This window comes from Cydia amplana, chromosome 25 (genome assembly GCF_948474715.1).
Source record: "Cydia amplana chromosome 25, ilCydAmpl1.1, whole genome shotgun sequence".
In the NCBI taxonomy this organism is placed as follows: Eukaryota; Metazoa; Arthropoda; class Insecta; order Lepidoptera; family Tortricidae; genus Cydia; species Cydia amplana.
Window position 1 is genome coordinate 2,342,798 of NC_086093.1, and position 26,787 is coordinate 2,369,584.

The 26,787-nt window shown below is 41.1% G+C and overlaps 1 protein-coding gene across 1 annotated transcript in view; it reads left to right on the plus strand.

The window, feature by feature from the left end:
- LOC134659546 (1-phosphatidylinositol 4,5-bisphosphate phosphodiesterase epsilon-1-like) overlaps positions 1-26,787 on the plus strand; it is a 165,464-nt gene that overhangs the window by 63,994 nt on the left and 74,683 nt on the right. Inside the window, exons 8-12 of the mRNA XM_063515212.1 lie at positions 10,336-10,520; positions 11,339-11,537; positions 12,879-13,011; positions 24,448-24,577; positions 25,702-25,902. Coding sequence (XP_063371282.1) covers positions 10,336-10,520; positions 11,339-11,537; positions 12,879-13,011; positions 24,448-24,577; positions 25,702-25,902 — 848 coding nt within the window. The remainder of the gene's footprint in view (positions 1-10,335; positions 10,521-11,338; positions 11,538-12,878; positions 13,012-24,447; positions 24,578-25,701; positions 25,903-26,787) is intronic.

A 26,787-nucleotide genomic window follows, 5' to 3' on the forward strand; every position in this document is an offset into this window, starting at 1 on the left:
AATTGTTTTTGTAAAGATTCTGTGATGAACGAAATAGTTGATCCGTTGTCTAACATGACACGGACCTTGTGTGTTTGACCAGACTGGTCTTGGACACTGATTATAGCAGTGGAAAGAAGAGCTTGGCTGCAATGTATGGAAGATAGTGTGATGTTGTCTTGTACAGGTTTAGATTGGTCCTGCACGCATGGTAAGACACAGTCACTTTTAGATGATTTGCTAGCCAGTGGTTCTGTGGATTGAGTGTTAATGTGTAATAGAGTGTTGTGACGTTTGGTACACAAACGACATGAACTAAGTCGACAGCGTTGATCGTCGTGCCCTGCGCGAAGACAATTAGTACAAAGACTCAACTGGTTTATCTTTTCGATGCGAGATTCTATCGGCATAGCTTTGAATTTAGGGCATTGGTATATAGTGTGGTAGTTAGCGCATACAGGGCATTTATGTTGTTTTTGTTTAAATGAGTCATTTACGACAAATGTTCTTGGGCGGTTGTGCGTGACGTCACTGAACCTACGAGGAACTTTTGATTGCGTCTGAGCCTCTTCCATGGTTTCAAGGAGGTCCGCACGACCCTTCAAGAAATTTGTGAAATCACTAAACGTGGGAATACCTACAATTTTGTTACGTTCGGTTTCCCAATCGCGCATTGAGACTGCATCAAGCTTACTAGACATCATATGGATAATTAAAACATCCCAGTGTTCAGTAGGTAATTTTAATGTTTTTAAGGCTCTCAAGTTTTTATTTACCCAGTCTATCATGTTACGCAAGGCTTTGGAAGACTCTTGAGACACTGGCTTTATACTGAACAAAGCATGAATATGATTATTTACTAAAATGCGATCGTTGTTAAAACGCTCGCACAGCAAGTCCCAAGCAACATCATAATTCTCAGTTGAAAACTCTAGTGATTTAATGATTAACGACGCACTGTCTTTTAAAGAGTTCCTTAGATAGTGGAACTTATGGATTTTAGGTATGGATGTGTTATCGTGTATTAGTGATTTATAAGTGTCATGGTACTCTAGCCAATCCTGATATCGACCAGAGAAAGTCGGGAGATGAATTGTTGGAAGTTTAATATTTGGCTTACTTGAGAATACAGCATCACCTGATCCCGCCACCGATCCGCTGTCGTGCACCGCAGAGGCAGGTCCGGCGGGCGCAGCATGCTTGCTGAGCAGGTCTTGCGCAGCAGCCATGGCGCCGAAGTACCGGGCCTCGAACGAAGTCCGCTCTGCGTACTCCTCATCTGGAATTTCCGTCAAGCTTTCTATATCGTTTTGTATGGAATCGAAATCGTTATACATTTCTGACATTTTGGCATGTCGCATAGTAAGCTCATGCATTTGTATGCTATTAAGCTCACTGCTAGGTAGCAAAGCATTTAAATAATCTTTGAAAACAGTCAGCTTTGCTTTGAAGCTGGCTCGGCTTTTCTTTAGTGTTTTTAAATTGTCCATTGTGAAGTTTAAAGGAAGATAAAATTAATTAATCGAACGAAATATATTGCAATTATTATTGAAGCTTGCGTTAAAATATTATATGGTACGTGAGAATAAAAACGAAATAAATCTCAAACTGCCCTACAGCTGTAAGAAAATAATGATTAAACACGCGGTAAATGAAGTCAACTATTGTGCAAAAGAGTGAAAACTATTGGAATTATACTTAAATTTTATGCGAAGCGTGATTAAGCAGGCAGAAGGATAGTCAAGCAAACGTGCGCACAATCCACGCCCGAAGTCCCGTTACTCGAGACAGCGCGCGGTCACGTAGGCAGGCGGCCGGCGAGAGTGGACTTTGACCCCACGCCGGTTCTGGAATGTTCGAATAAAAATTAGCTAAAATTTCAATTATTGTTCTGTATTGGCTCAAATGGAGGCAACACAGTCTTCTAGACCTCTGAAAACAAGATACAGAAGCTACTTTGATTTCGATTTGAACAATGAAAAAGATCGATGTGAATTTTCGATTTTAAAAGAAGGAAAATATTTAGTTATAATAGGCAACAGACGGAATTATAGCACTAATTGGGATTTTAGATTGAAATGAAACCTTTAGATAGTGGTTTCGATGGAAAAGAGCACAGCACTTTGTATGAAAGGCACAGTGAAGTGAAATTAAATCGAAATAATTGGAACGAACTTACACAAATGCCACTGCAAACCCTTTTCCTGGTGTATTCTCGTTTGAATATTGTAGACTCAGGTGTAGACTGCTTGAATCTTCTTGAATTTGGTTGAAGCTCCACGTGTCCAAATCCAAAATGTCGACTCCTTTGTTCGACCGCGCCGATGAATTCCTTTGTCCTCCTTTAGATAGTGGATTCCAAAGCCTCATCCGGCTCGAATCTGTTGGCGCAGGTTCTTGAGAAATGATGTAGTCGACACGATGTGGATTTTTACAACGTTTAATATACTGAGCGATTAAATTACATGATTTTGAAAATCAAATATATATGGACGCGCGACCGAGCTATGCGTGGTGTCGGCGTCGTAGCGGATCGGAGAATGGCGGCCTGTCGCCGGCCGCGGCACCGTGTAGATGGAGCGTGTATGTGTGCGCGCACGCACACATGGATGGAGCGTTAACAGCTAGTGCTTAAAAATGGAGACATAGGCTCTCCGAAACATGTCACACGAGTGTCTAAAATACGTGAGTTAAACTGTTATAATTATACTTCGTTTTTTTAGCATTAGAAATTTGGTAAACAATCTTGATGTGTCTTTTAATTGAAAAACACATTTTGAATATAAGTTACGGTAAATATGTAACAATTATGAATCTAATACGATCTTTTATAGTCTTCTGCTTTCATAAGTAATACCTAGTTATTGATTTTTAAAAAGTGGTTTTCAATTAAAAGACATGTCAAAATCGCTTACCTTCTTTCAAGTTCTTTCTAATGCTAAAAAAAACGAACTATAGCTTAGTGATAACTAGTATGACACACAAGTCTCACGACAGTTTAAAGGATGACTCACATTAGACCGGGCCGGGCCCGCGCCAGGCGTCCGACATGTCATTCTATATTACGGCTAATCGGTGATCACGTGGTGCTTTCCATAGAAAACGGAGCGCTGGAAGCTCCGGCCCGGCCCCGGCCCGTTCCAGCGTGAGTCGTCCTTAAATTCGATGAACTTTATTATTTAAATTTTTGTTACCTACTGTGGGAAATTTACTGAAGTACCGTAAAATGCGTTGCTCCAAAATTTGCCACGAAATTCGAAATTTAATTTAAATTTTAATATGTATTGAGGCAGTTATGTTGATACCAGACTGAGCATAGTAGCGCTACTCCCTCTGCCACAAATATACGGTAGTTTTACTCCATTTTCGAGTCAAAGTGTCTTTGTGTGACGTCCGTGTCTTTGAAGGGACCGATCACGGCACGGGACTCGCTCACCTCGTCCCCCGCACCCCAGTATTTTTGGCAGCATCGGTTTCATGAAATAATTGCTCTAAACTCCGTCTAGAGGATTCCTAGTCTATGTGTTGATATGATATATACGCCGATTAAAAGAAGACCATCACTAATAAATACCTACTGTTAGGTACTTATGTTATACGCTTAAAATGGATACAGATATAATTAAATTGTTGTCCTAATTTATTTTATTACGGATCGAAAGATCAAAAGTCAACCATGGATGAGTGAATAATTAAATTTAAATCGGGTCAACATCGATTTTCAATATTCATACCAGTTATTAACTAATTAAGAATGTATTTGAATATCGCAAAATTCAACAGTCAAGAGGCTTAACAATATAATTATGTTATATAAATGTTAATTGATTAATTGAATTAATTCCCTATATAAAACGCTCTCCCTAAATAAAACGGCTTAACGGATTTAAGTACTCGAACATTACCTGAAGACCGTTCAACCCAAATACATACGTTCTAATATAATTATAGGTACGTATATATTTTTTTTATGAACAAGTTTAAAATTTCACTGGATTTATTGCATAAACAAAACTTATAAACTATTATTAAAATTAAGTATAAGCTAAATAAATTGAAACTAATAAAATAAATAAATAATACGCCTTCGTTTTTCTGTAAGAGTTAAATAGCGGAAATAATGTAGCGTGGATGTTTAAATAGGACACAGGGTAGGTAGGTTTGTATTTAATTATGTTATGATGAAAGAACGACCCCGTCTCCATACAAATATATAGTCCCTATTTCCATTGTAGAAAATATTCTTACACAAATTGATGTACCTACTAGGCCATTTCATTGCTTCATTCCACCTCGCATTAAATAAGGGTCAGCTGGTTTTTAGGGTTCCGTACCCAAAGGGTAAAAACGGGACCCTATTACTAAGACTCCGCTGTCCGTCCGTCCGTCCGTCTGTCACCAGGCTGTATCTCACGAACCGTGATAGCTAGACAGTTGAAATTTTCACAGATGATGTATATCCGATCTGGCATGGATAACCGAAACCTAACGGTGTTGACGTTGCTAGATTTTAGCAACGCCTTCAACACCGTTGATTTCGACATCTTGTTGGGGATTTTGCGCTCTCTCAATGTGTCCCCTGCAGCAGTGGCGTGGTTTCATAGCTACTTGGATGGTCGTCGGCAACGGATTAAAGCTGATAATTCTTCATTTTCATCTTGGTGCAGTACGCTGGCTGGCGTTCCGCAGGGTGGCGTGCTGTCCCCTTTACTTTTTTCTATTTTCATAAATTCTATTACTTCAAACCTCCTTTCTTATTATCATCTTTATGCCGACGACCTCCAAATCTACTCTCAAGGCCCGGTAGACCGTTTACCCCAACTTATCAATTCCACTAACACCGACTTAGTACGCTTATCTGAATGGAGCTCTTGCTATGGTTTAAAGGTTAATCCGTCCAAAACTCAAGTAATTATTATTGGCAGCCCGAGAAGCATAGCAAGGGTCGACTTCGAAAATTTACCTGGTGTTTTTTTCGATGGGGTACTTATTCCTTTTTCTAACCAGGTTAAAAATCTGGGCGTGATCATAGATCGAACTCTTTCTTGGATTCCGCAGATCAGTGAGGTGAGTAGGAAGATCTTTGCTACGGTTGGTTCCCTACGTCGAATTCGTAACTTCTTGCCTCTCGCCACTAAAATTGCGCTGGCTCAATCTCTCCTCCTGCCCATTTTGGACTATGCGGATATTTGTTATTTAGACCTTACTGAAGAGCAATTGAATAAACTCGAGCGACTTCAAAATGTGTGCATTAGGTTTATTTTCGGGTTGCGCAAATTCGATCATATATCAAGCTTTCGTTCGCAGCTTAAGTGGTTGCCTATCCGTTTCCGTCGCAACATGCATATTCTCTCCCTCCTGTATGCCACACTGTTTCATCCCAATACTCCCTGTTATCTCAAAACCCGGTTTAAATATCTTTCCTCCATTAGAGGCTCTCAAAATCTGCTACTTGTTCCTCCTCCTTCTTCGTCAAAATTTTACATTAACTCTTTCAGTTTTCGCTCTGTCCGGCTGTGGAATGCTCTGCCTGTTGATATCAAACGTGCTAAATCACTATCTATTTTTAAAAGCCTATTAAAAAATCATTATTTATCTCTTTCATAATTTTTTCAAAAGTTTTCTTATAACTCCTCGCCGTTGTCCTTTAGCCTCCTTTGTCATTTACATATTTATTTGTTATTTATATAATGTTTATATAGTAATAAATATAGTATATTTTTATATCTTATATTTGTAGTGTATGTATTTTATTTTATTTTTATTATTTGTTTTATTTTCGCGCCACCCGTTAACTTGAATCTGTTTCGCCGTCTCACTATCTGAAGGTTGTCTGGAAGAGATCGCTATTTAGCGATAAGACCGCCTGTTGTTACCTACATTTTTGTACCTGTTCATACTTTTGTACTATTTCTTTTGTAGTGTGCAATAAAGCATTTTATTATTATTATTATTCCTTTATTTATTTATCTTCTCTAAGCTAGGGTTTTTTACAATATGAATATAAAAGTAAAATATAAAAACACTTACAAAACAATAAAAAATACATATAAACACATTATAAAAAAACCTAACCTAGGGTGCCGCCGGCAGCGGGGCAGGGCCCAAGCTACCGGTGGTCAGGGCCGCAGAGAGAGGAACCGGCGGACTATCCGCGCCGTGTCCAAGATCACCGCCTTCTGCATCTGGCCCTTGATCCAACCACCTAGCGAGAGTCTCTCAAGATGTTGGTCGAGACTCTTCGCTATTAGACCGTTCGCTGAAACAACTATCGGGACAATGATCGTCGAATCAACATCCCACATGGCGGTTATCTCGTGAGCCAAGTCTAGGTACTTACTGGACTTGTCCTTCTCGGCTTTCACGAGATTCTCATCATGAGGGATGGTGATGTCAACGAGCACGGCCCGGCGTTGCGCTCGATCTATTATCACAATGTCAGGCTTATTATTATTATTATTATTTTATTTATTTCTCTTCTTAGGTTGGTTTTTTACAATATGGATATAAAAATAAAATACAAAAACACTTACAAAAACAATACAAAATACTTATAAACATATTATAAAAAACCTAACCTAGGGTGCCGCCAGCAGCGGGGCAAGACCCAAGCTGCCGGTGGTCAGGGCTGCAGAGAGAGGAACCGGCGGACTATCCGCGCCGTGTCCAAGATGACCGCCTTCTGCATCTGGCCCTTGACCCAACCACCTAGCGAGAGTCTCTCAAGATGTTGGTCGAGACTCTTCGCTATTAGACCGTTCGCTGAAACAACTATCGGGACAATGATCGTCGAATCAACATCCCACATGGCGGTTATCTCGTGAGCCAAGTCTAGGTACTTACTGGACTTGTCCTTCTCGGCTTTCACGAGATTCTCATCATGGGGGATGGTGATGTCAACGAGCACGGCCCGGCGTTGCGATCGATCTATTATCACAATGTCAGGCTTATTGGCTACAATAGTCCTGTCAGTGATGATAGATCGATCCCAATAGAGCGTGGCACGACCATTCTCGAGAACTGGCGCAGGTGAATACTTATAGTACGGTACTTCGCGGTCCACAAGGCCGTATAGAAGAGCAAGCTGCTGGTGAATAATCCTGGCTACGAGATTATGTCTGTGCAAGTACTCGCCGTTAGCAAGATGAGAGCAACCGGAAATAATATGCCTGAGTGACTCTCCGGGACGGCGGCATGCCCGACAAATGTCGACCGTACCGTCCTTCAGGATATATTTCCGATAGTTGTTCGTCATCATTACTTCGTCCGCAATTGCACAGGCAAAACCCTCGGTTTCTCCGAAGAGGTCCCCGAATCGTAACCAGTTCACCGACGCGATCAGGTCCACATCGGGTCCCGTGAGGGCCTTGTAGAACCGCCCGTGTAGCACCTTACTCTCCCATGCCGCCTTGCGATCCGCAGTACTTAGTACCACAGGTTTGCGCCAGTTCTCGTTTGCCAAGGAGAGCGGCGTGAGGTTCCTGTCTACTGCCACCACATCACGATGCATCCCACACTCGTTGTTAAGGAAATAATTCCTGAGATTGTACACCTCGCGGTTGTGGAGATCCTTGGCGTTTAGGAAGCCTCGGCCTCCACATTTCCGTGGGATGTACAATCTCATAACTGACGAGCGTGGGTGTAGCATGCGATGTGCGGTGAGCAGTGATCGGACCCTCCGATCCAGGGCGTCCAGCTCGGTCTGAGTCCACCTTAGTATGCCAAAGGAGTATGTGAGTAGGGGCATTACCCAGGCGTTGAAGGCGCGCACTTTGTTGCCTCCTGACAAAAGACTGTTAAGAACTTTTGTGAGCCGACCGAAAAAGCGCTCCTTCACCGACCGTCTAATACCCTCGTCCTCAATACCCAACGACTGTGACATACCAAGGTATTTATAGGTTTCTGATTCAGAGATAGATCTGAAAGACATTGTCTCAGAAGGTTGTAAATTTGTTGAATTTACAACCCTCCCCCGCTGTACATGCATAACCGCACATTTATCGACACCAAACTCCATGTTGATGGCACTACTGAAGACTTCGGTGGTTTTCAGTAGCTCCTTCAAGTCTTGGTTATTTGGTGCAAATAATTTGAGGTCATCCATGTACAGAAGGTGAGAAATGACTTATTATTATTATTATTATTATTTCTGTTGCCGCTATAACAACAAATACTAAAAACAGAATAAAATAAAGATTTAAGTGGGGCTTCGATACAACAAACGTGATTTTTGACCGAAGTTAAGCAACGTCGGGCGGGGTCAGTACTTGGATGGGTGACCGTTTTTTTGCTTGTTTTGCTCTATTTTTTGTTGATGGTGCGGAACCCTCCGTGCGCGAGTCCGACTCGCACTTGGCCGGTTTTTTTTTAATATGTTAATGGCAACAAAATGCTTTTGTTAAAATTAAGGCTGCGTTCTTGAAAGCACATTGTTCATTGTTAATTTTTAGGGTTCCGCACCAAAAAGATACAAAGGGAACCCTTATGGTGCGACTCTGTCCGTCCATCCGTCTGTCTGTCACATTTTGCTAAATATCTAGAGAACTACTGAAGCTATAGATTTGAAATAGTTATGAACAACGCTAACCCAAACACATTGGAATTTTTTTTTTTTTTTATTAAATAATTAAAATGCCCAATATAAAGAGGGGGCAAAATTTCAAAGTCTAACTTACTAGGTCGAGTGAGATATCATTTGAAGAGCTCAAATGGAACATTATTACAAAACCACTTTTTTTTCATAGAGAAATAAAATACTTTTGAAGGAAAATGTGAAAAAAATATATAATTATGGGGACATAATAATGGACATACAAGGTGGGAACCTTGTATGTATTTCCACGTATGAATTGCACCGCCCGGACATAATGCACATGTGCCTTAATTAGCTTAATTTGTGCCGATTGAATGATTTTTTTGTTTTCACTTAAAATAGTTGTTTGCGAACATGAACGAACATACATGAACATATCTGGGAGACGGAGCTTTGCTTGGAAAGCATATAAAAACTCAAAAATGCGCGTTTTCCCGGAGATAAATCCTAGCTAGATCAATTTTTCGCCCCCTAAATAAAACCCCCATAAAGTAAATTTCATCGAAATCGTTAATATATATAAATAAATAAATAAACAATAATTGCTCGTTTAACCTCTTGACTGCCGGAACGCAAATCCACGTTAGTAGGTATTGAACTCTAATTAATCGAATTATTAATTAATTAAAATTCAATACCTACTGCGCGGATCCACGTTCCGGCATTCGAGAGGTTAAAGTTATTAGATAGATATGAAATGCTCAAGAGTAACTCGAAAAAGTAGTGCATTTATTTTTATATTGAGGAATATGATACCTACGTACTATTATAATATATAAGTTGTAATATATAAGTATTGGTATTTCCTATTTAAAACATATTACGTTATTTAATTATCTTATCTCACTCATAAACTACTATTACTTACTACTGACGTACAAGTCGCGCAGTATGCTGTCCCGCACTGCACACCTCGCTGGCTCCACAGAAAACCAGCGCCGTTGGCAACGCTAAGTCGTGCTAACTGCATTGCTGAGTGGAGACCATTTCAGCCTCACATCTTTATCTGTGTTTTGACTGTTTTGTATACTTCTCGTTTCACATTTTTGTTATGTAATGTCAAATGTTTATTGTTCTGTTATTCTGTAATGTAATGATGTGTTGCCTGAATAAATATTTTTCTATTCTATTCTATTCTATTCTATTATAATATATGTAAATTTTAAAGTAAAATGAGAGTTTCTAATACTTTTTGTCGGTCACGCTTAATTATATTTTTCTACTCGTCGACTGCAATGCTTGAATTAAGGCTTCGTATACCAAAGTGAAATCGCATACTTTTTTCACTATGGGACCCCAACTCAACTATAATATTAATTTCGATACAGTTTAGTCAACTATGATATTCATTTCGATACAGTTTAGTCAACTATAATATTCATTTCGATACAGTTTAGTCAACTATAATGAAATTGACCAATCGAAAGCGCGGAGCAAATACCAGGGTCTCATGAGTTACGAGAAGGTGTCGTTGACCAACCGCCCGGGGGCGCGGGGCGCGGGGGCCGGGTCGCGTACGAGTATGAAGGTATCGCGGCTGCTCGCGCATCTTAGCTGTATAATTTTGGTTTTTTTACCTACATATATGATTCTTCTACTAGTTTTAAGTATTTTTTTTAACTCGTAGAAAAAGTATTGTATACAATAGTGATATAATCAAGCTTTTCAATCTCGTACCTTACTTAGGCAACTCAGCAAGCTTTGTTTGTCGACTGAAAAGCTCTCCATTATATCACGATTGTATAAAATACTATTGTTCCCAGTACATAGCGTCATTCGACGAGGAAGGCGAACACGCGCCCGGGTGGCGCCGCGTCGGACCCGAGGGTCTGCTGAACTTGGAGAAGGTGTACCGCACCCAGGCCGTCATGGACCACATAGCCAGCTTCCACCAGCACCATTATGCGCTGGCGAGAAACAATACTCCTGTCTTTGGAGACTATTTGAGGTGAGACCTTATCCCTGCCCTCCCTTGACATAAGTAGGTATCCCTTTGCCTAAAGAGGGATTAGTATTTTATCAGAGCTTCTAACGGATTTTAATTTTTTTTAATGTGAATTCTCTAGTTCGAAGCCAGACTTCTAAGTGCAAGGCCTGAGTGGACGCTCAAGTTGGGCGTGCAGCGGGGCAGGGCGTGCGGCGTGCATGTTAAACAAATGCAAGCGTATAGGAGCGGCCTTAGTACACGCTGCTCAAATCACTTGTGAGCCCGACGCCACGCTGCACGCCCCGCCGAACGTTCCGCTTCGAGCGTCCACTTAGGCCTGTAAAGTGTAAGGCAGTGTAAGGCCTGAGTGGACGCTCGAAGCGGAGCGTTCGGCGGGGCGTGCAGCGTGGCGTCGGGCTCACAAGTGATTTGAGCAGCCTGTACTAAGGCCGCTCCTATACGCCCAACTCGAGCGTCCACTCAGGCCTTACACTAAAACTATTTAAATTGGTCTCAAAAATATCCATACGAGACGGGCTTACCTGTTTTGGAATTATAAGTAGAGTAGACTTACATCGACCGCGATATGAACCGTGATTACCTACCAGCCACCCGCTATCTTCAGTTACCCGTGAACAAGATGCATGTAACTGCGTCGAAATATCGGGAGCTCGAAAACAATACTAAAGGTAATCACGGTTCATATCCCGGTCGATATAATTCTAGTGAGACTAACCGTGAATCATTCAAAACTGTTATTTTTTAACATTAAAATATAGACATTTAATTATTTTTGTTTTAAGTAGTTAAGCAATTTACATCTGTTTTCGTACTTCCAGAGCAGCAATATCCTCATGCGACGAGCCCGTCTTCTCCCAACCCTCGCATCAGACCAACTGGTCCTTCGAGAACGAGGCTCTGTACGAGCTGGAGGGGGGAGGGTACTGCCCTGTCCAGCCGCTACCCCATGACCATGGAGTCACCATGTTTCCTCTGCAGCCTCAGCATGGGGTGTGCATGGATCGACATGTCTTACAGGTTAGGATCTTGATTTTCTACTCCCAACCCTTGCACCAAACTAGTTGGTCCTTCGAGAATAAGGCCCTGCACGAGCTGGAAGGGGAAGGGTACTACCTTGTTCAGCCACTACCATATGACCATGGAGTCACCATATTTCCTCTGCAGCCGCAGCATGTATTTTTTCCCGGATCCCTTTGTTTGACATAATTGAATGAATGTCAGATTATCATTAGTCGTAATTCTGAAACCGTTAACTTTTGAGGATTTTCGTAAGGTTATCCTATAGATAGGTTAAGTTAGGTTTGTTTTATGACAATCCTGAAAACATACGCATTTCTGAGAAAAACGAAATTATGAGTAACGAAAATGCGGACAAACATTATGACTTAAAACTTTATGGGAAACAATAGAGACCCATTTTTAGGGTTCCGTAGCCAAATGACAAAAAACGGAACCCTTATGGATTCGTCATGTCTGTCTGTCTGTCTGTCTGTCCGTCTGTCTGTCCGTCCGTATGTCACAGCCACTTTTTTCCGAAACTATAAGAACTATACTGTTGAAACTTGGTAAGTAGATGTATTCTGTGAACCGCATTAAGATTTTCACACAAAAATAGAAAAAAAACAATAATAGTTTGGGGTTCCCCATACTTAGAACTGAAACTCAAAATTTTTTTTTTTCATCAAACCCATACGTGTGGGGTATCTATGGATAGGTCTTCAAAAATGATATTGAGGTTTCTAATATCATTTTTTTCTAAACTGAATAGTTTGCGCGAGAGACACTTCCAAAGTGGTAAAATGTGTGTCCCCCCCCCCCCCGTAACTTCTAAAATAACAGAATGATAAAACTAAAAAAAAATATATGATGTACATTACCATGTAAACTTCCACCGAAAATTGGTTTGAACGAGATCTAGTAAGTAGTTTTTTTTTAATACGTCATAAATCGCCTAAATACGGAACCCTTCATGGGCGAGTCCGACTCGCACTTGGCCGCTTTTTTTCCACTGTTCTTCAACCAGCTTTACAAATTGATAATTGTGAATTCAATATGGCAATAGAAACTGTGGAATGGAAGCTTTTTGTCTCCAACTACTAACTGGAATGTATTTACTATAGTCTGTCAAGCTGGATATGTCAGTAGCAATGTAAAGCAAACAAAAGTATGGTATCCCTAGGAAACGAAGAAAAAGCAGCAATGTACATCGAACAACGATGAAATGTAAACAAAACAGTTCCACAGACAAGATATAATTGACACGCGATTGACAAACGTAGTGTTGCTAACACGCGATTTTTCAAATTTGCCGCCTTTTTCTACTGACAAGATTTGCTTGATTAAGTATATTTATCACAGATAATGCATCATGGAACAGCGTGCGTGGTGGGGGACGCGGAGTGGGGCGGCACCGTCGCGCAGCTGCGGCTTGAACGCGCATGCGCGATCCTCGCATGGTGTAGGACACAGCACAGGCCTCATGTTAGTCATGGTAAGTTAAGATAAGATAAGATAAAAGATAGTTTATTCAAGTAGGCATATTACAATGCGCTTATGAACGTCAAGTAAAGCTACACCGGCTCCAACCCTACACCTCTGCCCCGAGAAGATTTAAATGCCTCCTCAATTGGAGGAGGGTATCCCAATATTCCCAATATAGTACAGGGTACGTTAATTTAAAAATCAACGTTAATTGCAATTGACCATTAACCAATACAAATTGAACCGTAAACCGTAACGGACAGTTGCAGTTTACGGTTCAATTTATAATGGTTATTGGTCAAAAATGGTCCATTGCATTAACGTTTCGGCCAACACTGGTGTGTAATATAATAAGTGATCAAACGAACTTACCTTAAGTGATGTTCGATCATTATTATATGAAGTGCTTCGTTCGAAGATATATAATTTACCATGTAGTATCTTTATGTTACTAGGCAACGAAACGCATTTTTAGAGCTAGATTTTAAAGCTGAAACAATAAAAAAGTTATTCCTTGTCTATGCATATTCTAGCTCCACAGACAATCTCACTTTTTATGTCATTCTTTCAGAGCTAAATCATCACAACTCCCAAGGGTAACCAGTAAAGGCCCTAGCCTTATTGGTCTGGGTTGGGTGGGTATATATCTTCGAACGAAGCACTTCATATAATAATGATCGAACATCACTTAAGGTAAGTTCGTTTGATCACTTATTATACTACAGTGCTTCGTTCTCGATATATAATTTACCATGTAGATGTTTAAAGCTAATGGGAGTTGTGATTTTTTACTAATCCTGTAATATTAATGTCTTAATTATTCTTATTATAATTAAACAAATTATTAGTATTAATCAGCCTTTTTATTTTAACAAACTAAAATATGCTGCTCTCATGCAGCCTAAACTTCAAATTAACCAATATTAATTCTAGGTACTTGTACTTCAGACAAGTATTTATAATGTTAAACAATAAGAAACAAAACATACTGCTCTCTTGCAGTTAAGTATAAACTATGAACAAAGATAATCTGGGGCACGGGAGTGCCCCCGCCCCGACGAGCATATAGATAATATAGATGCCTATTAAATACCGTATACAATTAATATGTATAATTGCTACAACGATAAGATAGTATTTGCAAAATTGTTTGGGTCACTAACAATGGGTCTATTGTAAAATTTTGCAAATGTCTGTGATGACCCTGTCCAACCCGCAGTACTTCTAATAGTGTCTATAGATACGCCTTTAATGCTGGCTGAGGATGTCGAAGCGTGCCGAACAGAGTGACTTTTAAAAATATTAGTATCAATTCCCGAGTTTGCTAGCGTAGTCTTAATCCAGCGACTTAATGTTGATGGGGTAGCTGCTTTATAAGGTCTTTTTGTTGTTATAAACAGATTGTCAATTGTGTTCCTAATACTTTTAGTATAATTGATGTAATACTGTAACGAAAGAGCTGGGCATATTTCAGGGTCACTATAAAAAGGTAGAGCTAATATAGGCTGAGGGCGATCTGGAGCAGATGTTTTTATTATATCTGTAATGTTTATGTGTATTCCAGACTCAAGGCAAGTAATATTACATAGTTTTATTAATGAAAGCGTTTGGACTCTTTGGGCTGTACACAGCGCTATTAAGGTAACGACTTTTTTGGTCAATGTCGAGGACGAAATAGGTTTTATATGATTATACCTTTTTGTCTATTAATATTTGTCACGTTTTTTATAAAATACTTTTGTTTTTTAGTTGTCAGTAAAATGCTCTGTGTGAATGCCGGCTTTTTCGTTGCTCCCGTATTTTAGCTATCGAATTGTGTAAATTGTCCTGGATTCCGGACATTTTGGTCCTTCGCGGAACATGATCACGCGTTCTAAAACGAAACAGCTGAGCACACCAGCAAAAAGTGCTGGCAAGACGCGCTCGGACTCAGGAGCGTTGGCTGCGGGTGGGGCCGGCCGGTCCTCGAGATTGGACACCGTTTCGGCCGGTGCCACTGTTATGCCCGCACCCCACGTTTTCAAAGGTCCCGAGGAGCCCGGAGCGTCGGCTGCGGGTGGGTCCGGTCAGCCCACAAAGTTGGACACCGTTACGACCGGTACCACTGATACGCCCGCACCCTACGTCTCCAAAGGCCCCGAGGCCCCCGAGACGCCTCGCCAGTGTCGTGTAAATAGTGCGGAACACATTAATCTTGTTTCTCCCAGTAACAGGTCGCGTGTGTCGTCTTCTCGTTCATCAGCCACAATAAAGGCACTGAGGTTGAACGAGAAGGCCCAATTGGCGCGTCGCAGCCTGGAGCGTGAACAGCAGCTATTTGAACGTGAGCAGGCGCTACTGCAACTACAACGCGACCAGGAGGTCGCACGCCAGCGGCTTGACTTCGAACGTAAGCTCTTCGAACAAGCTAAGCAAGTGGAAGAGCTCGAAATAGAGGCAAGACTGGCAACCCAAGAAGTGGATGGACGATCCAACACTCATACGGTCAGTCAATCTTATTCACGTACTGCATCGTGGGTCCGCGACGTCAGCCATAGTGGCCCTCGTCCCGCTGACAACAACGCCGATGCGGCCCTAATAAATATCCCGCCTACGGGCGCAGACTCTACTACGGTTCACGTTCGCGAGAGAAAATATTTCTCTCAAGAACGAGATACCACACGTCAAAAGCCTAACACAAATGATATGATTGCGTCGCATCGCAATCATGATAATTCAGTGGTACGTCATAATCCTGAAAATCATGAAATGCATCGCGATGTCTACAGAAAACCTGTGACATTTCAAATACCAATAAATGATAATTCAAATTTATTGCAAACCTCTACGAGCAATAATAATAAGGTATTGACATCAATGCCGTTGCTTGACAACTCAAATAACAAAGAATGTCAGTTGCCGTCAAATCGGCCCGAGCCTTATTTTATTTCTCAAAGGTGCTCGCATAAATTACAGCTTACTCCTTTTAGCGGTAAGACAACAGAATGGTTAATGCTTAAACGTATTTACCGCGATACTCAACATTTGTTTACGCCTACAGAGAATCTTGTGCGTTTGAGCGGTGCGCTGCGCGGCCAGGCCCTGGAGAGTGTGTCGTCGTTGCTGTACACGGCGGAGCGGCCCGAGCAAGTGCTCGACTTGCTGGAGCAGACGTTCGCGCTCCCTGAAATGATCGTGCTACACGAGATTACTCTCGTGCGGAATCTCCCAAAGCTAAGCTTTGATCAAAAAGACCTTAACAACATTGCTTGTAGATTGCGCAATTGTATAGCAGTAATTAGAAACTTAGATCAGATAGAGCATATTTATTCGGTAGAGCTGTTTCATAGTGTGTTAGCCAAACTGACACCGATATTGTACAGTCAGTGGAAAGAATTTGCGTACAAAAGTGACCGATCTGTGCCTAAAATTCAATTACTGTCTGAGTTTCTTGATATTGAGGCTATAAAACACAATCGTTACGGTTTAGTACCTGATTACGCTCGACGACCTGGCACTGTTATGCCTGATTTAGGTAGGCGGTCTGGCACATTTATGCCAGAGTTAGGTAGGCAAACCGGCACCTTTACTTCAGGTTTAGGTAGGCGAAATGGTGCCATTATTTCAGAGTCAAGTAGGCGACATGGTACAGTCGGCAACAATAATTTTGCACACAAACCTACACGAAGTGAAAACATACATGTGACATCTGTCCGTAACAAAAATAGCGAACTATGTCGTTACTGTAACAATAAACATAAACTTACGGAGTGTGAGGAATTTAAGTCGCTAACTTTAAATGACAAATGGATTTGGTTGCGTGAAGCAAAGATATGTTCTAAGTGTCTGGTATCTAAATCACATCGGTGGAAGTCATGCAGAATCGGTCGATGTGGTGTCGACGGGTGCGAGCGTTTTCATCACCCATTGCTACATTCAGCAGCGACGCCTCACGTAGTCAATGCTGCCAGAGAGTCTCCGTCTTCCTCCTACGATGTTATTGAACACAAAAACATTGATAAAACTGTTACAATTTCTAACGTCACTGGATCACACTCAAACGATGAAATGTCAAGTCCAGAATCTCAAGTGTTTTTAAGAGTCATTCCGGTTGAAATAAGTGGACCTCATGGAAAATATGACACATATGCGTTACTTGATGATGGTTCCATGTCAACTATGATCGACTGGGAGGTGGCACGCCACATTGGAGCGACTGGCCCCTTGCAGTCAATCAAAGTTGACGGAGCCTGTGGTATGTCAGTACACAGACCCATCCAACATGTTAGCTTTTCTATAAAAGGTAAACAATGTTCTGAAACATTCACGGTTAACAACGCTAAGGCCGTAAACTCGTTGTCACTGTTCACACAAACTGTCAACCAAGGCGACATTACGAAATATTCACACTTGGCTGATTTAGCGGACGTTCTTTCAATATCGGAAGCTACACCTAAAGTCTTGCTTGGTGCAGAACATTGGTACCTCACTATCTGCCGCGAGCTTAGGGAAGGTGCCCAAACCGATCCGATTGCCACACGTACAGTTTTAGGTTGGGTATTACACGGCAAATCCAACATTTGGTCTAAACCCGTCTATTTTATAAATCACATTTCAAGCAAAAATAGTGCTAGTGACACCACCATGGACGAACTTGTGAAAGATTATTTTCGCCTTGATGCCATAGGTATTTCTAAGTCTGAAAATGTGTACTCTAATGAAGATAAACACGCTTTAGAGGTTTTAGAATCCACGGCCAAACGTTTGCCATCAGGTAGGTTCGAAGCAGGTCTATTATGGCGTAATGATATTCCAAACACACCTGACAGTTATCCTCAATCCTTTCAAGGTTCTACGGTTTGGAAAGGCGCATGGCTCGAGAGTCTAACCTCAAAAAAGATTATTGTGCCTTTATCGATAACATGATGTCAAAAGGTTACACTGAAGAGTGTCCAAAGGAAACATACCATGATAAAATAAACACAAGCGTTACACACAAATGTTTACGTTGGTATTTACCCCATTTTCCTGTAATACACCCTCAAAAACGAAAACTGCGCGTAGTCCATGACGCAGCCGCAAAGACTTCGGGAGTCAGTTTGAATTCACTCCTGCTCCCGGGGCCTGATCTGCTGCAATCACTGCTACACATATTGTTCCGTTTTCGTGAAGGTCATGTTGCAATGACAGCTGACGTGAAAGAAATGTTTCCTCAAATTAGGATTAGGCAGGAAGATCGTGACGCTTTACGTTTTCTTTGGAGGAATGACCCTCACTGTCAATTAAAAGAATACAGAATGACTTCCGTTATCTTCGGTGCTGTATGCAGCCCCTGTACTGCTTTATACATAAAAAATCGTAACGCTCAGGAATTGCAAAGGTCTTACCCGGCCGCCGCAAAGGCTATTGTTCGTGATCATTACATGGATGATTATTTAGGAAGTCTTGACAGTGTCCAAGAAGCTGCGCAACTTGCAGCTGACATAGTAACAGTTCACAAAGCGGCAGGCATGGAGATGCGTGGTTGGGTCTCTAACGTACCCGCTGCACTTGCGCCGGTACCAGAAAACTTACGAGCTCCTGTAGTTGAAGATATACATGTAGGGCCTGAAGCTTTTGTTAGGACTTTAGGACTTATATGGCATCCAAAGAGCGATACCTTTAGTTTTCGTACTGGTTCTCCCATACCTGACCAAGGCAAATTAACAAAACGAAAGGTATTGTCTTACCTGATGTGCGTGTACGACCCCCTCGGTCTCTTGACTCCTCTGGTTATTCAAGGTCGTATTTTATTCCAGCAGACATGGCGAACTGGTATTGATTGGGACACTGAGCTGCAATCACATGCCGTTCAAAAGTGGCAAGCTTGGTCTCAACAACTTGCTACGATTACATGCATCAAAATTCCGCGCTGGTACAGATGTGGGTTTCCAGATGATATCATTCGTGACAGACAGCTCCATATGTTTGCAGACGCCAGCGAGGAGGCATACGCGTGCGTCGCATATTGGCGCTTTACATTAACGAGCGGTTCCGTAAAGCTGTCTCTCATTGGTGGAAAGGCCCGACTGAGTCCTTTGAAACCTACGTCTATACCACGACTTGAACTCCAAGCTAGCCTGATAGCCTCCCGCTTCGCCAATACGGTATGCATCGGTCACGATATAAAACCCGATGCGATCTACTTTTGGTCTGATTCGACCACAGTACTCAGTTGGATCCGTAGTGATGCACGGACATTCAAACCATTTGTCGCGAACCGTGTAGGAGAAATCACCGAAATCACCAAAGTTACCAACTGGAAATACGTCCCAAGTGGTTTGAATGTAGCGGATGACGCGACTAGATTAAAAGATCGTGACGTCGATTTATCACGGTGGTTCTCTGGACCGGATTTTTTGTTACTGCCGCTCAGCGAATGGCCCAAAGAACCATCGACACCTGAAACTACATCCGTCTTGGAGGAGTTAAAATCCTCTAAACGCATGTAGGACTCATCAATCTGGACAAACCTTCATCGGTTGTGCCAGATCCCTCACGTTTTAGTGAATGGTTGCGCCTGGTTCGTACAACTGCACGTATATTTCAGTGCATCGATAAGTTCCGTTCCCTTTTGGCACATGACAATCCAAATTCCAAAACCAAAACTAACCCTTTTTCTAAGCTTCCACCACTGTCCGCCGTAGAGATGCAGAAGGCCGAAATTGCCATTCTTCGTCAGACGCAGACCGATTTTTTCGGCGAAGAATTTGCCTTGCTTCGAGAAGCTAAGCCCTTGCCCAAGTCGAGCAAATTGAATCCTCTCTGCCCGATTATTGATGAAGATGGCCTCCTCAGACTGGACAGTCGTATAAAGCACATGAAGAACGTTGACTATGCCACTACATCACCCATTATTCTTGATGGCCGTCACCCAGCTGTTCGTCTACTCATAAGGCACTACCACGTCGAAGCTGCACACGCCTTCAACGAGCTGGTGATTAACGAACTTAAACAAAGATTTTGGATACTTCGATGCCGTAGCGAAGTGCGCATGGTTGCCCGAAAATGTGCCTACTGTTTAAAGCGAAAGGCAACGCCCCACATCCCACCAACTGGCGACATACCAGATGTGCGCCTAGAGCACCACAAACGTCCATTCACAAACACCGGACTAGATTATTTCGGCCCGGTAGAAGTAACAATCGGCCGACGTCGGGAAAAGCGATGGATAGCCCTATTTACGTGCATGACTACGCGAGCAGTGCACCTGGAAATTGTAGCAAGTCTATCAGCAAATTCTGCAATAATGAGCATACGTCGCTTTACTGCACGTCGAGGACTTCCGAATAAGATACTTTCCGATAACGGAACATCCTTTGTTGGAGCCAACAGACAGCTGTGCGAATTTTACAGCGACGCAGTGCAAGACTTTGCTGCCAATAAACACATAGAATGGTGCTTCATTCCTCCGGCGTCACCATTCATGGGTGGTTGTTGGGAGAGACTTGTTAAGACAGTTAAGACAGCACTCCTTGTGACTCTAAAAGAAAGGGCTCCCAGAGAGGAACTACTCCATACTCTTCTCCTAGAGGCAGAGGCGCTAGTAAACTCGCGGCCATTAACCTACGTTACTGAGAACAGAGAGTATGAAAGCCTGACTCCGTCCCATTTCTTGATAGGTACCTCTTCACCGCAGCAGCTACCGGCCGTTTTAGACGATGGTGTATTTTCGTCAAGAAAGGAGTGGCAAAAGGTTCTACGACTGTCCGAGCACTTTTGGACCAGGTGGCTTAAAGAATACCTGCCCAGTCTAAAGCCGAGAAGAAACGACGGAAGGCAGTGTCACAATTTAAAATTAGACGACGTTGTCCTCGTAGTTGACCCTGACCTGCCTAGAGGTGTCTGGCCTATAGGCCGTATAGTGGAAGTGTTCCCGGGCAGAGATGGAATTGTAAGAGTGGCTGACGTGGCGACCAAAGGGGGCATATTAAGGAGGCCCGCCAGAAAGCTAGCTCGACTGAACGAAGAATTTGTGTAGCTTTGCTACACGGGGGGGATGATGTCGAGGACGAAATAGGTTTTATATGATTATACCTTTTTGTCTATTAATATTTGTCACGTTTTTTATAAAATACTTTTGTTTTTTAGTTGTCAGTAAAATGCTCTGTGTGAATGCCGGCTTTTTCGTTGCTCCCGTATTTTAGCTATCGAATTGTGTAAATTGTCCTGGATTCCGGACAGTCAAAGTTTCTAAATTTAACGAGGAGCATGGGTGCCAAGTCTTTAAAGTATTTAAAACAATACATGGATCCCAAGTGATTTTATATCTAGCCGATGGTGGTTTTGTTTTGTAAAACCCTTTAAGAAGTCTCTTTATCCGTTCATCTTTACCAATACGAGTACCAATGATTAACGAGAGAGCAGATTTGTGTGAATTAACAGTTCCGTAAGATGCACCTTTATTAAACTGAATTGACAAAAATTGCATTATTTTTGGAACTGATGCGCATAATGGATCTATTTGGTTTTTCTGACAATAATTCCACCAAATTTTGAAAGTGACCTCATATTGCTTCAAAGTGTTTTTTGATAGTGATGCTAGCATAGTATCTAAAGAGACTGTTGGAACCGCTTGTCTTATCATGGCTTGCCTGATAAGATTCCTGCCACCAGGATAAGCTGTTGATGTAAGGGGTGACAGCTCCTGAAAGGGGAGAATAGAAGATATTTATCTGGTCCGAAAAACAACAATTCGGATGTGAGCATTTGTTGCATTATAGGGAACCATGGTTGAGAAGGCCAGTATGGCATGACCATGATGCCAGTGGCTTTTTCATGATTAATTTTTTGTAAGCATTTTAATATCAAACTGAATGGTGGAAAAGCATAAAAAAAATAGTTAGACCATTTTTCTGTGAATGCATCTATATTTGTTGCATCTGGGTCTGGTTTCCATGCTATATATATAGGACACTTAGCATTAGCCCGGGATGCAAAAAGGTCTATATCTGGAACTCCTAGTCGCTGTTTTATGTTTTCAAAAACATTATTATTTAATTCCCACTCAGTATCAGTATTGGTTTTCCTAGACTCTATATCAGCCTCTACATTTTCTGCGGATTTTATGTAAGAAGCAAATAACCATAGATTCCGCTCTTCACACCATTCCCAGATACTTCTAGAAAGCTTATTTAAATGTGGGAACTGGACTCCGCCCATACGATTTATGTAAGATATTGCAGTTTTATTGTCCACTCTTAGTAAAATATGTAAATGGTGTTTATGTTTTACAAAAGCTTTCAAAGCTAAAAAGATGGCTAATAACTCCAAGTAGTTAATATGGAAGTTTAGTTCTTCTTGCTTCCATGCACCATTCACTCTAATATTATTGGTCACCGCTCCCCAGCCAGTCCGGGAGGCATCTGTATAAATTTCTAGGTCATACATATGGGACTGAAAAGATCTAGATGTTTTAAAAATATTTTCTGCCCACCATTTAAGATCTAACTTAGTATCTGGATGTAAGGTTGTACTATTGTCATAATTATGATGTTGTTGCAATAAAGCTAAGTATTTTTGTCTCTCTAAATATTTAGTATATATCCATCCATACTGAGTGGCTGGACAAGCCGACACAAGCAATCCTAACAACTGAGCCAAATCCCTTATCACACATTTGTTTAACTTAAGAAATTTTTTGACTTGTTTACTAATATGGTTCCTTTTTTCCATAGGTAATTCCATTCTCATACTGCCTGTATTGTACACAAATCCTAAAAAACTACATGTTTTTGAGGGTTCTAAATTGCTTTTATCAAAATTTATTACAAACCCCAAACATTGTAGAAGTGATACAGTTTGTTTGACATTGTCTAAACATTCTTTATAATTTGAACCTATGCACAGTATGTCATCTAGATAAATAACATTTTTATAACCTTTCTCTCGTAAGTGTGCTACAACAATTCTCATAATTTTTGTAAAAATGTATGGGGCTACAGAAAGCCCATATGGTAATGCTACAAATTCATACAACTGGCTATTGTAGAAGAAACGTAGGTATTTTCTATCATTTTTGTTAATGGGCACAAGTAAATAAGATTCCTTAAGATCTATTTTAGCCAAGTAATTATTCTTATTTATCATTGCCGCAGCCGTCCTATGGTCTTCCATTTTAAAATGGGCTATTGACACAAATTTATTTAAATTCTTTAAGTTCAATATGAACCTTTTACTGCCATTAGGTTTAGGGATGAGAAAAATTGAGGATAGAAACTGATCCTCTACTGGTTCACAAACTGATATGGCTCCTAAGTCCAGGAGTTTAACAATTGCCGATTCCATATCTTGACTCTCAAGCTCTGAACTAGGTTGATAAGCTCTTGGAAGGCAAGTTTGAAATGGTAAACATTCAAAAGGTATATGATAGCCATTTTGAATATGTGATAGTATAGACTTATCATTAGTAATGAGATTCCAACATTTTGAAAAATGTGTTAATCTGCCACCATGACATACCGTTATTTCCGTGCAGGTGGCTTCCTTTCCGGTTTGGATTTCTTCATCTGATTGTATGAGTGGGACATAAAAAGTGAGATTGTCTGTGGAGCTAGAATATGCATAGACAAGGAATAACTTTTTTATTGTTTCAGCTTTAAAATCTAGCTCTAAAAATGCGTTTCGTTGCCTAGTAACATAAAGATACTACATGGTAAATTATATATCGAGAACGAAGCACTGTAGTATAATCATTATCATCAAAGACATCTTATCTCTGGTACCGATTTCACTTTTTGGAACCCTTCCTTCCTTCCTTCATCATAATTTTTAATCTACTGATTTATTTGTTTCTCTTAATTATTTATCTTGTATATCTCTTTTTGTTCTCTTAATAATTTTTCGTATACATTTTTTTGTTTGAGTTTTCTTAATTATTCCTTTTGTGTATTTTTGTAATGTTTTTTATGTATCTTTATGTGTTATCTGTCGTGGCATCACCGACTGGGCCCTACGGAAGACCAGCACTGGCTGTATAGCTAGCATTATTCTGAGTTGGGTCCATTTCGTGATGCACACTTAATGATTTCTTCTTTTCTTGTCGTGGTTGTCTGTACATGCTTTGTGAACGTCACGAATAAATATCTTTTATCTTTATCTTATCATTGACAAAAAGCAAAATATTTTTCACACGACCTATTCGGAAAAGAGCTTTTTCTTCCCTGCTAAGAGGGATCAAAGTGGCACTTTTCCTCCCTGCTAGGATGATCAAAGTAACACTTTTCTGTTCTAGCACACTATTTTTACATTTTTTTACATTATTTTTTTATATCGCTTCATTCAGGATTCAATGTACGCCCTTGACGGAAATATATCATTTTGATCCCTTGTAATACAAACTACTATAAATAGTAATTCAAGGCTAACAAACCAACCACCTGCACCTACAGTAACTGGCAAACATTATAACATTTCATTATTATTCTAGGTGAAACCCCGTCGGAAAACGTGCAGCAGACAGAAGTCAGCTTATCATACAACCCCGAAGAAGTGATACCCCTGAAATACACAGCAAATCTGGCGCATGAGAACGAAGCAGGCATCGTGGGAGAGGAGGGGTAAGTGTAAGGCCTGAGTGGACGCTCGGATAAGGCCTGAGTGGACGCTCATGTTGGGCGTGCAGCGGGGCGCGGCGTGCGGCGTGCATGTTAAACAAATGCAAGCGTATAGGAGCCTTAGTGCACGCTGCTCACATCACGCGTGAGCCCGACGCCACGCTGCACGCCCCGCCGAACGCTCCGCTTCGAGCGTCCACTCAGGCCTTACACCGGATTTCTTCTCGCATAATTATTATATATTTAGTCAAACCGATTTGTCAGTAAATAAGAACCATAAAAACTATACTCATGCTTTTCTTTTGGGTGCTAGTTCAAGTGTAAGACAAAGCTAGTATGATTATCTCTGTCTGTTTGAAATGAGACAGTCCTTTGACAAACTATATATTTCGTTACAGAATCTAGTATCTTTTCTACTCATCGACTTAAGACTTCGTATACCAAACTGTAATCGCATACTTTTGACTCATACGACTCAACTAAATATGATATCTTCTTACGAAACGCTTTAGTACAATAAAATATGACATTGATACATCAAGGCGATTTGTTTACAAAGGGCCTACCTGGAAATGCGTAAATCGAAACTTCGCTATCTGCCTCTTTCGCTCGAATATGCAAGAGTGATAGAGAGGTTAGATAACAAAATTTCGACTCTCTCGTTTGCGGTAGACCCTCAGATTGTCATGGATTGTGGTAGTGGCGCCCTCTACGCAGAGCAATATCCAGTAGGTATCTATTCGAACGTTTTCCAAAAAAATGTACATTTCATTAATGTATTTAAAATATTGACTTCTTAGGCTCATTTTACTCAGAATCATTTGTACATTCACGCCTCATACATGAAAAAAATGTGTCCCAAAATATTGTATGAAAAAATATATTTCCAGTGCGTCACGTTCATCCAAATAAAAAAAAATATTCATACAAAAATGTGACGATCTGGAAAGGAAATCTTGGGACACATTTTTTCATGTATGAGGCGTGAATGTACAAATGATTCTGAGTAAAATGAGCCCAAGAAGTCAATATTTTGAAGACATGAATGAAATGTACATTTTTTTTTGGAAAACGCTCATTCCCATTTAACCATACAATTAAATGTTTAAAAAATATTTTGTCGACAGCTTCATCGACCTACAATTCGTGAAAGACATGCGTCTAAACGGCAAGCTCCTGGAGCCCCGGGACCTGGCGGAGCTTGCGCACACGGCTCGACGTTTCGGCCTCGACGGCGCGCACGGCACGCACGTCATCTCGCTCGTGTACGGGAGGACGCTGAGCGACAACCGGACTGTGCACTTTATGCTGCCCGCTTATTTATATAGGTAATTATAATACGCACACACATACACACAAACAAACACACCCACACACACACTCACAAACACACACACACACACAGAGACACACGCACGCACACACACACACACACACACACACACACACAGGACAAAATGCAAGGTAATATGTATTAAAATGTGATTTCGTTTTCTTAATTGAAAGTGCCCATCTAAGCTTAAGATTTAAGATAATTATTAATTATGGTAAACCTTGTAATTAATGGAAGAGCGGAGCCTTATGGCACAAGTACCTATTGTTTACTTAAAAGAAGGTTCCATTTTTAGGGTTCCGTACCCAAAGGGTAAATACGGGACCCTATTACTAAGACTCCGCTGTCCGTCCGTCCGTCCGTCCGTCCGTCTGTCACCAGGCTGTATCTCACGAACCGTGATAGCTAGACAGTTGAAATTTTCACAGATGATGTATTTCTGTTGCCGCTATAACAACAAATACTAAAAACAGAATAAAATAAAGATTTAAGTGGGGCTCCCATACAACAAACGTGATTTTTGACCGAAGTTAAGCAACGTCGGGCGGGGTCAGTATTTGGATAGGTGACCGTGTTTTTGCTTGTTTTGCTCTATTTTTTGTTGATGGTGCGGAACCCTCCGTGCGCGAGTCCGACTCGCACTTCGCCGGTTTTTGGTTCTAGTTAAAACCTATTAAGTAACCAATAAGTCATTTTCATTTCATTTTCAAATATTTGTAAAAAATTAAAAATTCAAAATACGTTCCACCCATGAACCTATAATATTACGGACAGAGTTTCGCTTACAACACAACTGTGATTCCAACATCCACCAGTTTCATAGTATTTACGCGTGACACACACACATTGACAGCCCACATCCACCAGTTTGCCGTCAGAC